The sequence below is a fragment of the Engraulis encrasicolus genome, chromosome 24, assembly GCF_034702125.1.
Source record: "Engraulis encrasicolus isolate BLACKSEA-1 chromosome 24, IST_EnEncr_1.0, whole genome shotgun sequence".
NCBI classification, from domain to species: domain Eukaryota; kingdom Metazoa; phylum Chordata; class Actinopteri; order Clupeiformes; family Engraulidae; genus Engraulis; species Engraulis encrasicolus.
In genome coordinates this window covers 1,680,230-1,696,783 of record NC_085880.1, presented here as the reverse complement: position 1 = coordinate 1,696,783, position 16,554 = coordinate 1,680,230, and the positions used below count along the sequence as shown (strand labels likewise).

The 16,554-nt window shown below is 40.9% G+C and overlaps 1 protein-coding gene across 1 annotated transcript; it reads right to left on the bottom strand.

Moving 5' to 3' along the window:
• Positions 1-23: 23 nt before the first annotated feature.
• On the bottom strand, positions 24-15,088 carry ephx5 (epoxide hydrolase 5). Its single transcript, XM_063191869.1, has 9 exons — positions 14,743-15,088; positions 7,822-8,035; positions 7,437-7,617; positions 6,611-6,820; positions 5,309-5,438; positions 3,321-3,535; positions 2,765-2,873; positions 2,447-2,572; positions 24-1,120 (listed from the first exon to the last, which is right to left on the bottom strand). Exons 1-9 carry the CDS (start codon positions 14,763-14,765, stop codon positions 913-915), a joined length of 1,416 nt encoding a protein of 471 aa, XP_063047939.1. The 5' UTR covers positions 14,766-15,088; the 3' UTR covers positions 24-912.
• Positions 15,089-16,554: the final 1,466 nt, after the last annotated feature.

Genomic DNA, 16,554 nt, shown 5'->3' with positions numbered 1-16,554 from the left:
TACATATAGACACACACTGCAAGTGTAGAAGAATCAGGAGAACTGCTTTATTTTTCTTACATAATAGAAAACAATAGTCACAATGTATTGATTGACTGAATTATAGCTCTTGTGTAAATAAAGCAAGCACTCGCCATGATATTATATCCTGTCCAAGATACTGTGAGTCTAATGTTGTGAAATCGTCTGTGGTACTAGTAGCCACCAAGTCTTTTTTGACTCCCTGATGAAGACTACAGTAGAGTGCCGAAACGTGTAAAGGGGCTATTATAACCAAGCCAATTCAATAACGGCTTTTTAGATCTTGGTAAATTAGAGTGCCTTGGGATTTTTCTTTTTCTTCTATATAAGTCTTCCCATCCAAAGAGCACCTCAAATAAATGACTTTTGGTCCTAAAACGTGAATGTATTCACTTTGTTCAAAGTGCATGACAGATTAATAATCAACGTTTCACATGTGGTGTGTGGTGTTTCTGGTGTAATCTAACACCAAGTTAAGGCCAGAGAGGGTTGAGCTGAACGCATGTTCATTATTTAGGCCGCCTGCGCTCCTTCATCAAAACATAGTTTTATTTTTACCTACTACATCCATGTTGTCTATATGTGCCTGTTAGAAAGGGGTAGTATAATGCTTACGACTTCCTTATACCAGTCCCACTCAAGTATCATACATAGACAGTTGAGAATAATAAACCCAAATGCCTCTTTCAGATTAAATGCAATACAAGCGCCTTCATTCTGGTCATTAAAAAACAACATATTGTTGGACAGCAGCTAATTTACACAGATTAACAACAGAGCCACTTATTAGCAAAACAATGTTTCTTTTTCTGAAAAAAGGAAGAAAAGAATACAAGTACAATGCCAATATAATGCCATTTGAAGAAATGCCAATATGTACTGTATGCAATTTTACTTCTTTTTGCTTTCCACCTTTTTCACAAACTGCACAAAGTCATCGGCCAGCAGCTTGGGCTCCTCGAAGGCAGCAAAGTGTCCCCCGCTGGGCATGTAAGAGTAGGAGCGGATGTCCTTGAAGCGCCAGCGAGCCCAGGGCTTAGGGCAGTGCATCAGCTCCTGAGGAAACGCCGCAAATCCCAATGGCACGTAAATACCAGTCCTAGGAGCAGAACACACTGTAGTTATTAACCAGCCAACGGTGGAGAGGAGGTGGGAGCGATAATTGTACTGTACTGTTAGCGAGGCTATGCCCTCCTAATGACGCAACTCCTTCGGCATTACTTCTAGTAAAATATCGTTTCTGAACTCCGGAGAAATCTGAACTCCACCCACTTTGTTGGGAAGCAATCAACTTTGAGCAGCTCCAACAGCCCTAGGTAGAGGTGTGTTCAAGGCAGTGACGTGGTTTAAGAAAAGAAGCTCTATTGGGACTGATGAAATGTTTGGGTTAAACTTCGGCAATCGGCACCGCCTTTTCTGATCTCGACCAGTAGCGAGCCAAGGGAGGCAGGTTAATCAGGCCGTTTGGCAAACACTATTCTTTATCTTGTTGGTCAGACCAACATCTCTGTGCGAGATTTGAAAATTGATGATAATCAGGCAACTGTATTGTTACTATTGTCTTGTAGACTGTCCCGATAGACACATAGTTGACACGTAGTTGCTGTGCCGAGACACCAATACACTGTTCTGAGATACCCAGTTGCCGTCCCAGGACACAGTTACTGTTGCACTGTTACTATTGCACACCCAGTACACTGTCCCAGGACACTGTACTCTGGGCATTTCTCAAAACCTAGTGCGCACACTTCCAAGTGTATCAGCCTAATTAGTCATGCCCAGTGACTGGATACTCTTTGGTGAACTCTACGGGGTATACAATCACTGGGTGTGACTAATAAAGAGTATCCAATCAGTGGGCGTGACTAATTAGGCTGAATACACTTGGAAGTGCGCGCACTAGGTTTTGACCCACTGTTTGTGAAACCCAGCTGCTGTCTCGTGAACCCCACTAGCGTAGCATTAACATTAATTAGCACTTCCAGGTGCTAATTAGGTATCCGGGGACAGTAACTAAGGACAGCAACTACAGTAGGTGTCCCAGGCCAGCAACTTGATGTCCCCGGGCGGACAGTGACTAGGTGCCCCAGGAACACAGTTGGGAAAGTGTAGCCTGGTGTCTCTGGACCGAGACCAAGTGTCCTCCTGGGACAGTGTAGAAGTACATGTGTACGGACAGGGCTTAGTGTCAGATTAAAGGACACCAGCAACAGTACTCATAAGGAACCAATGAATTACCATAATGCAATTTTAGATTTTAAGATTTTAGTTCACCAACACACTACTCACTGAATGAAGTTCAGCAACACTGTACTTGGCTGAGTGGATGCCATGAACAGGAAGGCAAAGGTTTGACAAAAAATGTTTTAGTCAAACTGTTTTAGTCAAATAAATACATGGCACATTAGTATTTCATCAAACTTACTTGGAATCTATTCTGTTCATTGGATTGCCGCTGAAGTTCTCTTTGTAGAATCGCATGGAGGAGACAATGGATCCAGTGGTCCAGTAGATCATCACGTTGGTGAGGAGGTCATCTAGAGTATACTTCCTGTGTCAAAACACAAGGCATGTAACAATATAAGAAAGAATCAAGTGGAAATTTAATTGGATATTATTCACGAATAAAGTGTACAAAATACACATTTTAACAAAGTAAAAGCAAAGGAGAAATTAATAAAACAAATAAAGAGCAAGAAAGGAGCGCTTGTTCAAAGATACTGCAATATTATCAACAGCTTACTTCTCCAGGCCTCCATCTTCGAGATCTCTATAGTCTTTGTGAGTCCATGTAGAGAACTTCTCCAGGATGTAGGAAGCCAATCCCACGGGGGAGTCATTCACTCCACAGCCTGTAGAGGGCAGCAAAAGCCAAAATTACTCTTACTCTTACACCCAGAATGCAAATCATGTGCTGTTCCTCGTATACCCGGAAACAGTGGCAGAACAATTGTACACGGGGCCGATGGGCACATCACTGATAGAGCCCCCCCCATATGGCTGGCCGTGGTAAAGATATGGCCCCCACCACCAATAAGGGGCCCTGGTCCCCAATAGCTCCGCCCCTGCTCAGAAATCATTTCATTTTAGGGTTTGTTCTACCAAAACGGATTTCAATTTGCGGTTGATCTCTGCAATCCCACATATGTACTGCAATTTGAAACAATCTTGACATTATTGATGCTCTCTCCGCATGTTCTCAGTTATGGTTACGGAACATGTCTTCATGACAGAACAGTGGACAGTGAGTAATTCAAATCACAATTTAAAAAAAAAACCATCTGCGGGCCCAAGTCTACCTGCTGTGTCTGGCTTAGTGGCTTGAATATGCATATATCCAGACTCCCGCAGAATCTCATACACGTTCTTCTCCACATAAGGGTAGAGCCGTCTGACATCTTCGCGCGTGAAGCCAACCAGAAAAGGCAGGTAGCGTCCAACCATGAGAGAGATCACCAAGCCAAGACCCTGCTTTATCTCACTCAACATGTTCAAGTGTACACCTTTGACGCATCTAGGGAAATGGGGAAAAGAGTTCAAGGAAGTTACAATACATATTCAATTATTTTCAATCTCAGAACAATGGCTAAATGGTTTTTTTAAACTTGGGCAAGCATGGTAACTAAGGGATCAACAATGTAGCCTAACTTTTCTTTTATATTTTTATAGGCTACTTATACACCAATTTCACTGATATGCACAGCGCGCCGTGGCCAAAAAGAAGTACCCTTCAAAAACAAAAAGGTCAGACAGACAAATATGTTGTTGGACCACCTTAAGCTATGATTGAGCTGTACATTTGGTTGTCGTATTGTTTCAATAAACTTCTATAATGTGGATTTATTTCCTTCCAGTATTGTATTACGTTTTCACCAAGATCTTGTATTGGCGATGGTAGAATCTGAGCACCGTGTAAAGACTTAAGTGGCATATCCTAGATTCCTACTGAGGACAAAGACTTTGTGGTCGCCACATCATGTGAAAAAGGTTGTCCCATGCTTACAAAATTTGAGCCCAATTAGTCTCGGTATCATCTTGAAATATGTCCATGCCATCAGAAATGAAAAAAAAATGAATTATTTGTTAATTCACGATATCCAGGTAGTCAACCTTGCTCATTCTTTGAGCACATGTGAAGAGTTCAGATGCAAAACCCCCTAACTCCATTTCTGAAGACCTGCACTTCTATATTTTTAGAGAACCCCGTTGTTGGTTTGGTTTACATTCATGTACTTGATAATAAATATAAATAGTTATATTATATACATAACATTTAAAAATATGCAATTTTGATAGCTTTGTATTAAATAAAAATTAATTAAGATTATTTTCTGAAAAGGCACTTAGGGGGTTTTGCATCTGAACTCTTCATGTGTAGCTGAGCCTAAACCTGACACCAACTGCTCAGTGATTGCCAATGCCCATGACTTGACTCTTCTTGAGCAGACCAACATCTTTAATATGACCACGGGATGTGTCTTTTGACATGGTGGTTTAATAAATGAGAAGCAAGGCATTGCACCAAAGTGGTTCAAGGAGGACAAGATATCATTTTTGTATACATGGCTTGGCCACCACAGCGTCCAGACTTCAACTTCATTGAGAATATTTAGGATGTGCTGGAGAAGGCTTTGCACAGCATTCAAACTCTACCATAATCAATAGCCTACAAGATCTTAGTGAAAAACAGCAGGCTGTGTATTTATTAACAAGAAATACATTTATTTTTCTTTGTGTTTTGTGTATTTGTATGTAAGGTACGCCAGGTTATTTTCCACACACCACGCTCTTCCGTCTTGTTGGTGCGTCTCTGAAGTAATCTAGTAGTTAGGAAATGGATCGCACTCGGTTTTTCTTCTTTTCTTGTTGTTTTCTTTTTATTTTATCATTGCAGGGACTGACATGACTGTAAGGTACGTAAGGTACGCCGGAATTGTGAAACTTTAAAGACATTACAGAAAACTGAATGAATGGTAAGTTATTTTTATGTATTACCGGTACTTTGTTATGAGGATCCACTCAAAAAATGAGAAGCAGAATCTCAAGGGACTCATCCTTTCACATAAACAAATAGTTGTAATTTATCCAAAGGTGGGATTTCCTGGTCCCTACCGTAGCTCTAACGGTAGGGCACTAGGCTCCTATGCTGGCGACCCGGGTTCGATTCCGGCCTGAGTCCTATGCTGATCTCTCCCCATATCTCTCTTCCATTTGTACCCTGTCACTCCTTCACTGTCCTGTCATATATAATTAAAAAAAGAAGACAAAGTTGGGTATTTTCTCTTACTCTGGCTTCATCTGGGACATGTTAGTGACGATGAGCGAGCCCCAGTCTCCACCCTGCACATAGAACTCACTGAAGCCCAGACGCTCCATCAGCTTGTGGAAGATTCTAGCAGCATCCATAGTGTTAAAGCCTGAAGAACACACACACACACACACACACCAACTTTTCAGGTCAAAAAAGCAAGTAGCAAATTCCAATTTAACCCCTGATAAAGATGGTGCTGATGTGCCCTCATCTTTAGCATACACATCTAAAAATAAACACAGTATTACATTTAAGCAAAAGAAAAAATAAAGGAAGATGTTTGATTAGATGTTACCAAACAATAGTCAGGGTTCCCACCCCAGGTGAGACTTAAAATTCCATGACTTTTCCATGTCTTACCCTGACCGTAAAGTAAAATTTCCATGACCTCCCATAAAAGGAAATACCGAGCATCATGATCAGATTCTTTTTTAAGGGCGTCAATTTATGATTGCCAGTCTTTAAAATTGCCCTTTTCAGCCAACTCCCTTTAACCCTTTGAGGAGTATTGAGTGCATTCTGACGGGGACCATTACTGCATGGTATGGGAACTGCTCTCAAGCCAACAGGAGAGCTCTACAGAGGGTTGTGCGTACAGCTCAGAATATATGCGGCTGTGACTTACCCTCCATACTGGAGCTATTTGAGGGAAGGAGCATCAGGAAGGCAAAGAAAATCTTGGCTGATCCTAGTCACCCCAACCATGGACTGTTTACTATGTTACCATCTGGGAAACGGTACAGAAGCCTGAAATCTCATACTACCAGACTCCAAAGTAGTTTCTTCCACCAAGCAATAAGATTACTGAATTCATGCTGAAGACAACAAGGCACTTTCTTTGCACTTTTTTCCACCACCCCCCCCCCCCTCTTTTTTATTTTTATTTTTAAAATCTTTTTGAGGACACAAGAAAAACACAACAATTTTTACTCTTTATAGGCTTCAAACCTATAATAAGACGTAATAAACTAATCTTGAATCTTGAATCTTGAATCTTGAATCTTGAATCTTGAGTACCATCACACATGTGTTTAGAATTTTGAGCGGTCACAATGATGTCACAAACCCTCTACAGGAGTTCTATGGGAGCTATAGAATTCTCGGGTAAAATTCTAGAACTGAAAATCCTTACTCCTCAAAGGGTTAATATTTTTTGTATTCTAGAATGTTGCCTAATTTTAGAGTGGCAAGCAATAATTTCCATAACCCTGTGTGTAATGTAAAGCCTACCACAGTATTGCATAAACAGCAGCTTCTTTGCGAGAGTTAACACCTCACCCCTTTTATGTGGAGCCTCTGAGTATCCGTATCCTGGGATGGACGGACAGATGACATCAAACACCACCTCGTCCTGCCTCTCTGTGAGCATGGGAAGGATCTTGTAGAACTCGAAGAAGGACCCCGGCCACCCGTGGACCATAACGAGAGGCAAGACCTTCTGACCCTCACGTGGTTGTGGAGATACACGAATGAAGTGCACATCCAGCCCTGAGATCAAAGCAAGGACAAGACTATTATTACAAGCCTATAATACAGTCGTTAATTGATTATGCATAGTGAGTGATCTGCTCTCTGCTGGAGACGAATGTGCTTTAATTGACAAATGTGTTTTAACTGACAAATGTGTTTTAATTTTTTTTTTGTGGCTTTTTTTTCTGGGAAAGTCACCGTTTGCATTTGTACATTGAGATAATAATACATTCTCATTACATTTGTATGTTAGGTTAGTTGAAGGAATGAACCACTACAGCGCCTCTGTGTAAACTGAGCCCGTTTCATCACCTAGCCATCTTTGTAGTACATTATACACTTGTGGATCATATCACCTTTGTTATGTCCTACATGATATACCTTGGTTATGTCCTACATATTTGTATGTCTGCATGGTTATGTCCAGCAAGTTTTTACATCTAATCTTTTTTGCCTTTGCTGTTTGTAAGATGTCTGTTTTGTCTGCATGTGTTGTACGTTTAGCCTTAAGCTGCTTTCTTGGCCGCAGGGCTCACTTGCAAAAGAGGCCAATCTGACTACCATAGTAAAATGTGGAAAAATAAAATGAATGCATTTAAAAAAAAAAAAAAACTTCCCGGTTCTATGTGCTCACCTTCTATGTTGGTTTTGAAATGGGGATACTTGTTCAGCACGTTCACCTGCTTATTCCAATCAAACTCGTTCTTCCAATACGACACAACCTTTTTCATATAAACTGAATTGAAGCCGTAGTGGAAGCGACCATCCTCCAGGGGCTCAGTGTGTCTTGTTTGATCAATGCGCCGTTTAAGATCCTAGCAACACATACAATCATTAGTGAAGGTGACGACGAATTCAAAAACAGAGCTTCTATTGTAAGCTTTTTGTTAGTTATTAAAATGACGAATGATAAAGTCTTAGCAGTGACTCAACCCAACATGCAGTAGGCCTAACTGTGGTTAAAACATTACTACTAGCCGTCTTGTTTGCATAACATTAGTCTCATTCTTATTCCTTGCCTGGATTTCATCTTCTGAAGTCTGTACTGTAAAGGGATATATCTTCTTGTCTTCACTCAGTTGCTTCTGACCACGGCCCCACCAGCCATCTCCCACTGGGATGGTCTTTGGGACCTTCTTCTTCAATAGCATGTAGCATGTTAGCAGCCCCACACCCACTGAGGACACGATCAGTAGCTGGAGTTGTTGCGGGTTCAGGCCATTGAGGCCTTTTCTGTGAAGACAACAGACAGGCAGCATCCATTTCAGATGCATAGTTCACACAGTCACGTATCGAACAAATCCATTAAAGGACCAGTTCAGTCAATTTCAATATGCTGTTGTATTGCTCACGCTACCCTTGACTTGTCAGTACCCGGTGATGCCACATTTTTCGGCTAAGCCCTTTCCGAGATATGAGCTATTCTAATGGGGGCAGCGTTTGTTTACATTTAAAAAAAAAAAAATAACATAGGCCTACTCCAAATATTTCCCCAAATGGTACCGCTGTTTGCTAGTTGTCTGCTGATGTCGAATAACCTTTCGGATGTTTTTGGATAAATAAAAATGCTTTTTTGACATGTAAACAAAGTGCTGCCCCCATTACAATGACCAAGATCTCGAAAAAGGCTGAAGAAGAAAAAAAAAAACTCAGGTAATGACAAGTCCAGAGTAGTGTGAGCATTACAACTGTATGTTGAAATTGACTGAACTGGCCCTTTAAGTTACAATGGGTTCAGAGTGAAGATGTCAGTAATAACAATTTCATCATGTAATCAAAAGGGCTGAGTTGAAAAAAAATAATGCTGTCCATTTTCTCCGTAGGTGATATGGATTCAGTAACAAGGCAATCGATTCCTATTCTACGTATGTTCACTTGACTAAATTTTGAGGTCTTTTGATGGGTTATGTCTTGAAAAGGGGGGCATTTCATTGGAATTTCAGCTGCCTATGCACACAATTCTTCATCTTAGACTCAAATGTATAACTTCATTAAAAAATAGCTTAACTGTTTACAGGCAGCTAATGAAAGGCATTTTATTATTGAAAGGAATCAATCAAAGGATACAAAACAAAATCATAGGATTAGGCCAACTGGAGCACAATGAATATAGTCATAAAACATTGAAGAAAAAAATGGCAAGTTGCCAAGAACTGAACGGTCCTCCATAACTACTAAAAGACCAAAGGAAAGAGGCCAGGAAGGCTGCCAAGAGACCGACAGCCAAATCAAAGGCACAGCAGGAGTTCCAGACAATTACTGATTGTGTAACACTTTCTGACATTTTAATACTCTTCTCATATCCCGGTAAGCTGACTACAGCAACTGTTTTAGTAACAAAGAGAAAACACGATTTTTGTTAGGGGTGGGCGATATGACGATATTAAATCGTGAATCGTGATATTGAGTAAAAGATCGTCTCGAATCTGCCAAAGTGGAGAAATCGTATAGATCGTCTTGCAGTGAGGATGTTTATTATCAGCATCAGAGTGACGTTTTCTCACTTGTGTTGTTGTCTTCACTTTACTCTTTACATTATTGTATTCCAATTGTACACTTTATGAGAGTATCATTAGTGTGTTAACATTTTATTGACTACAAATTACAAATTGCAAGTATATGAAAGTTGTTTTTTGTTGTTTTTATTTTTTGGATGGAAGATCGTGATAAAAAAATCGAAATCGAGATTTCATGTTAAAAAATCGTGATACAACATTTTTGCCATATCGCCCACCCCTAGTTTTTGTACACATATGTATGTACATGATGTATGTCTTCTTGACACAAAAAGTTAATGTGTTAAGGGCAAAGATTCTTCCAGCTCCAGAGAAGAGGTGCTCTACAACTGAATAACGTGACTGACGTGGATGAATGAGAATCTTCACAGACATACAAGTCAGCCACAACTGTGGGAAAATGTCTGATAAGATGAGGTTGGATTTAGGAACAGCTGCAAAAGTTACATTTGGCACAGAAAGAACACTTTGTTTTACCAAAAGAATATCACACCCACATCAAGACACAATGATGGCACTATGCCCAAGGTTAATGCCAAGGGCAATGTGAACAGGTGGAAATGGCAACACTTTTGGCAAAACAAAATCTTTAACTGTGAGTGAGGCAAGCATAGAGAGGAATTTCACACCTCGACTTAATGGCAAACAATCACTTCTCCAGGAGATCAATTAGCTTTTCAAGGTGAAAAAGGTAAAGCCAAAACTTACCCTACTTGAGCCATACTTGAAATTGATTGTGATGGTAAAAAATAATGGAAAGGAGCCGTTTGTAACACACATGTTGACAATAAACACCCAACAGTTTTACACACTTGACTTAAAATGACTTAATGTGGCCTCAATACTTAATTCTACTGCCATCTGACAGGATGCATGTATATCTTCTGTATCCTCATTTAAACAAGAATCCCTTATCACACACAGGAAGTAAAAGTATAAACCTGATATTGCAGTGCATCCATAATCTGCATTCTGAGTGCCTGTCAAATCACAACAGCGATAGTAAAAAATATTAGAATACACCATGAATCCGTCAACATAATACTGGCTTTTCTGCTGAATCATGCACTCTATGCCTAGGCTTTGTTATGCATGTCCCCCTTGAACCCTATTCTTGAAAAAAAAACACTGAAAAGCAGCACAAAAACCCATTATATAAGGTTGAGCTGCTTAGCTGGTTAGTGTCAAAGTAAACTGCACTGCCGTTTTGTTTCACTCAGTTAGAGAGGGCATGAATGAGGGTGCGATGCCTTTGGGCACATTTTAGTAAAGAAATGTGTTAGTGGAGAAAGGGTTGTGCAAATAATCAAGAATGATTGCAGGTTAACTTCTAACTACGTTATCATCGTTTTTATTCCCCTCACACTTCCAACGCACCCTTTATTTTTACTGGGCTTTTCCATGATCTCTTCCTCTGCTTGAGCTGAAAAACACGTTTCATGAGTGAAAATGAACACTTCAAATACAGTGCATCACAGAAGTGAGTCCACCACACCTCACATTTCTTTGTAAGTATATCTTCTCATCGGACAACTTTAAAGACATTTTATTTTAACACAATGAAAAGTAGCCAGTGTACAATGTATAGTTATAGCTGTTTCAAGTTATTGTTCATTCAAAATAATTCAAAATACAGCCACCTGAAGCAAATTTGGTCATAAAGCATGGTAATGGCACTGACAGGGTTTGGGGCTGCATGAATATCGTCATTGAGACATTGGGAAGCTGAATTTCACCAAAAGAAACATCCACGTCCACATGTACAATGACTGACTTCTGAAGCAAATCGTGATCATTTTTATGGAATTTTAATATAGGCGTGTTCTCACTTTGTGGGTACATTTTGAGACATGAATCACTGTACCTTATTCTAAATTATTTTGAGTGAACAATATATTGAAATTGTTATACAAGTACACTGGCAGCACTATTGTGTCAAAGTGAAACTTCTGTCCCATGAAAAGATATTTACCAATCTGCAGAAATGTCAGTGGTGTATTCACTTCTGTGGCACACTGGACAATTTGTCATCATATTAGACTTTTCCCACAGAAAAATACCTTCTGAATGGAAGAATTTGATGCATTTTGCAAGGGTGTGTGTTTAATTAAGTAAATTATTTATTTATTGAAAGCACCAGACCAATCTGAATGAGGAATTGTGCTAGACCATTGTGATAAGTGACCATGACCTAGTTTTGACCTGCATCTCACAAGAATGGGCCTCCTGTTCCAACGGAAATCTGACTCTAACGTTCTCCATTTGCTCTCGAGGTAAAGTCAGGCTATGGGTGTCCTGTCCCAATGAAAGCATGCCGATAAACTTTCTCTATTTGTTCTTGAGGTAAAGTCGTCCTATACTTTTGATTGCAAGAGGCTGAAGGTGAAAGGAAGTGATACAAAGTCCTGGAATAACGCCCTGTACTGCACATAGTTAAGATTTTGCGGATTGCTGCATTTGTTCAAATACAGAGGCCCTTCCACTCGCCAACCTGGACCTGGAGAGGGTCAACAAACTCAAATATGATCTTCCAATAACACTACTCCCACTCAAGGTAACATGACTGATGTCCTGGGGTCAGCTCTATGGTCCCACAGCCCATTGGTCCCACGGCCCATTGGTCCCACGGCCCAATGGCCCCAGCTTATTCCTGCTGCTCCATGCTCCCACAGTTTTAAGAAATTGCTCAAATATAGGCCCTACTCTACAACTCCATGTTCCCACATTTCCAATTAAACTAAGAGAACCAATAGGCTTAAAATAAGGCCTAAAAATAATGTTGAAAATCTTAGTGATGTGGGACCAATGGGCTGTGGGAACATAGACACGCTCCCGATGTCCTAGACCTAGTGCCATGTTACTCTTTCCTAACAGCTTCCAATTGGTGCATTTTCTATCATTTAACAACAATATGCTCCGGGCTAGATGGTGGAAGCACCCTACAAAAATCAAAAAGGCAGTAAATGCATGGTTGGCCGCATTGAGTTCAAACTGGAGCAGGGGGTGTTTGAACACTTCCTTGGTCTTCTGACTAAATATCTTACTTCTTCCTATTAAGAAAATACATTAAAGCAACAACATGAGCCTATTACAACATGCATAGCCTGTGCAGATGGGGTCGCCGGCGGTCCTATTCACTATTGGTTGAAAATACTCAACTACCGTACATCATAACAACATTGCTCTGACATTACTGAGAGCCCTGAGTAACAGATTATGACACCGCCATTACAAGTTTGGTGACAGTGAGGTCACAACATAGGCTCTGCTCTGCGCTAAGGGGGCAATGTGATTTTATCCCCTATGACTATGACACTGTTGTCACGGGTAACCAGGAAGGGGGGACCCAAATGCAGACATGGGCAGGACTGGGATTCAAAGAGGGGGACTTATCATCTTGGGAAGAAATTCAATAAAGCCTGGGCTGCAGGAAACACAAAAGGCCAAAAGTTCAGAAGATCCACGCTCAAAAACATGCGGAGAAAACTACAACAAACTCACAAACTGGCACTGACAGGAACAGATCGGTAACATAGTACAGTAGAGAACATGTACTTTGACATGACAGTGACAACAAGGAGCAACAGAAACACGAGGACAGTCATGGGTAAGAAATTAGGGCGTCAGAACTTGTAGCCCAAAGGTTGCCGGTTCGACTCCCGACCTGCCAGGTTGTTGAGGGGAGTAAATAACCAGTGCACGCCCCCCATCCTCCTCCATGACTGACGTACCCTGAGCATGGTACCGTACCGCCACACTGCTCCCTTGGGGCGCCATTAAGGGCTGCCCACTTGCATCGGTGAGGCATACATGCTTTTGCATAAATGGCATAAATGTTTGTTGTGTGCAGTGAACACTTGTGTACTGCACAATGACAATGGGAATTGGAGTTTCCCAGTTGGGCTTTCACTTAAATACAAAGAGAATAATAACAGGAAAACACACGATAGAGACAACTCTGAGTCCTGGATATTTCATTGAATAGCTCTGCAGGGTCACCCATTCACTGATCTTTTTGTAGAAAAAATAATTCACAGTTCATTATTTTAGACAAATCTCAGGTTGTAGAGCAGAAACCATTTGATGATTCCAGCTCAAATGACTCTCATTCCATTTGTTTCTATGTGCTACCGGATAGACGTGTTCATGTTTCACACGGAATTACCCCTACTGTAAATGTGGCTCTAAATATCCATAATAATAAAAACAGCAATAATAATAATAATAATAATAATAATAATAATAATAATAATAATAATAATAATAATAATAATAATTGCTACCTGGCTGCTCGCTATGTTACTTGGGGGAAATGCTGACTAGTTTATGTACAGAAGATACAGGTGTACAAAAAATAACTTGAGCAAGCAAGCAATCCTCTCTATTACATCAGGGGTCACTAGATCAAATGTGTGTGCCAGACAAAATCCTGCGCACATGGGCAAAGGTATGATGTTACTGAGTAACTAGCATCATGACAATGTTAAAATGTTATCATAATTGATAGTAGGCCTAATAGTGATTACCATGCCACCAACATAGTACACTGACTGTACACGGAGGGATGAATGGCAACCATTCAGCAGGACTGTAGTATGGTGGCATTATGCAATTGGGCTGTTTAACAGATATCTGACAAGAGTTGATAAAAAAGATCAAATTTGATGTATCCATTGCAGAGTCCCAAACCAAATAACATGCTTTCAGAAAAGGCTACTGGTGCAGTATCCTACTGATGGTGCTCTTACAAAGTCCATACAACTAGTGCAGAGGTAACCTGAGCAGATTTGCTTTTGACCTGCAACCTAGAGCGTATACCGACAGACTGACAATGGCACCTAGGCCTACTGCCTAGTTACACATTGGATATGAATGAAATAGACTCCGACCGAGCACAGGCACGGAGAAAAAAGTAGGCCTAGACCTAAACCTGTGAATGGCCTTAGTCAATTTATTTCAACACAAGTCACTGTCAGCACAGGATGGGTTGGAGTGTTCTAGGGCCTACATTGTTTCTTATTACCTGGGTTGTCTTTCAAGTCAATAAAACATGTTAGCCTATGTGCCACTAGGCCCTACTTCAAATTCTTCACTCGCAATTACGCAACAGGAAAATTGCGCCTAGACTAGGCCTGCATTCTGTTGCGCGGCGACAACCTCATATCAATGTAACATGAGTCCGTACGCGACTGCATGAAATAGCATGCGCTTAAAAACGCAGGTTAGTAAAATGCAGAAAGCCAAGTGGTCATGCAAAGTTTAAGAGCAAACAATAATCACAAGGAGGCGTAGCCGTACTGAGATCTTGCCATGGTGACTGCTCTCGTGATAAGTTACTGGTCTAAAACAAGTAGCATAGCCTAAGTCTTGGCAATCTAACACTGAAAAACAAGTGTGTTACCCACTCAGTAGCCTACTACTCACATAAACGTTTCGACGGGCTGCATTGATGTTGCGTCTCCCTCTCACTCCTCGGGTAAGGAAGTCGATCAGCAGGGACGATAGCCCACTTCTCACTACTGGACTTTGACGCGCGTTCGCTCTAAGCCCAGACCGTGTTTATGCTTTCAACCTTGCTCCACATAGCACTTTCACAAGTGAGACGGAAATCATGCTCAACAATGATTGTCGACTGTTTAGCGGTGTGGAAATAAGTCGGCAGTTGGTCATAATGTCCCTGCTTTCACAGCACGTAGGTCCAGGCTAGCATTCTTTATTTGTGCATTGTTTTGTTTTGCAGTGGACGCCATCCACATACAATATCCGTCAAGGAGGCGGTGTCGTGCCAAAAAGCGAGTGCCTGCCAAAACACGAGTGCCCTCATTGAAACCAATGACATTTTTTGAGGGAAAATTATACTATTTTTTGCAGAATTAATTACATAATTTATGAACTAAAAATATGCTTATGAAACAGTACTCGTCCTCCACTTAATATGAGCTATTTGAATGAAACTGTATCATTTGTTATGACAATTCTTAGATTCTTTTATGGAAATAATACCGAAATTGTAACCAGTTCTTTGTAATACTTCCAGAAGGAATGTAGTTGCTTTATTGATAGGCTTTCCATCTTAAATTGTGTTGGATTTATCGGCAAAAATGGGTAAAAAATATCTGAAAAATTGGTCATTGGTTTCCATTGGTTTCAATGAGGGCACTCGTGTTCTGGCAGGCACTCGCTTTTTGGCACGACAGCGGCCGAGCTATTAGCGACATCTGCCGACTGACTGCGCACAGTATGCAGTCTATGGCCATAATGGCAAGCTGAGCAGAGAAGCAGACACCACAGGTTGGAATCCGAGCAAACTTGGTCTTCTAGGCCTACACATTTTGACCTGAATAAGACTCTTTTTATGCTTCAAAGGAAATAGACAACGTGCTCTCAAAGAAATAGGGTAGGCCTACAGTGCACACAGTTTATGTGTGTAATAATCATTTTTAGAGATGGCATGCAGTAGGCTTAATATAGTTATGTTGTGTGTGGATGAGCGTATGAGAATAGGCCTACATGGTACAAAAAAGGTGCACCTTATGTGTAACGACCCCGCCAGTAGTTCAGAGTACAATTTAACTGTAATGTATGGTTAATAAGGAACACAGTAGTTTATCTATGGTTAGACATAGAACTGCCATTCACAGACAAGAGGCAAGCCGCTCCTCCACTTGCTTAGGGCAGCAAAGCAAATACTTGCCTCTCAATCTGTTATGACTGTAAGAACCACGGAAACAAAATTGGGGTATTATTTTCAACCTAAAAAAACACAACCAATTTGTTCTTTCTAAGAGGAAGTAAGCAAAAGTCATTTGCGGTTGAATCCTGTCTCAATTCTGTATCACCACATCATAAGTGAGGAGAAATGTGCTAATCACCCAGCATAACCGTCTTCTAGAACAGTGTTTCCCAACCTTTTTTTGTCTCGCGTACCCCCTAAACCTCTTAGTTGTGCCATGAGTACCCCCTAATTCATGTTTTATATCGCTTTCTCTGTCCTGATGTGACTGCTCCATACATTTGTATAATAATAACATCTTTCCAAGTACCCCCTGCAGTGTGCTCGCGTACCCCTAGTGGTACACGTACCCCTGGTTGGGAAACATTGTTCTAGAACAGTGGTTCTCAGTGGGCATAAGAGGAGCGTTGAGAAGGATCCAGCTGAGAGGGGGCAGTGCTTGGTTGCCATTCGGAGGCATTGGGATGCTTACGGTGAGGTCAAGGGGGCGTTGCGAGGCCTAT

Coding starts and splice junctions, on each gene's coding strand:
- ephx5 (XM_063191869.1), bottom strand. CDS start 14,765: ATGCAGCCCGTCGAAACGTTTAT. Junction 8,036..14,742: donor CAGCCCGTCGAAACGTTTAT/GTGAGTAGTAGG, acceptor TTGTCTTCACAG/AAAAGGCCTCAATGGCCTGA. Junction 7,618..7,821: donor CTTCAGAAGATGAAATCCAG/GCAAGGAATAAG, acceptor ATGTGTTGCTAG/GATCTTAAACGGCGCATTGA.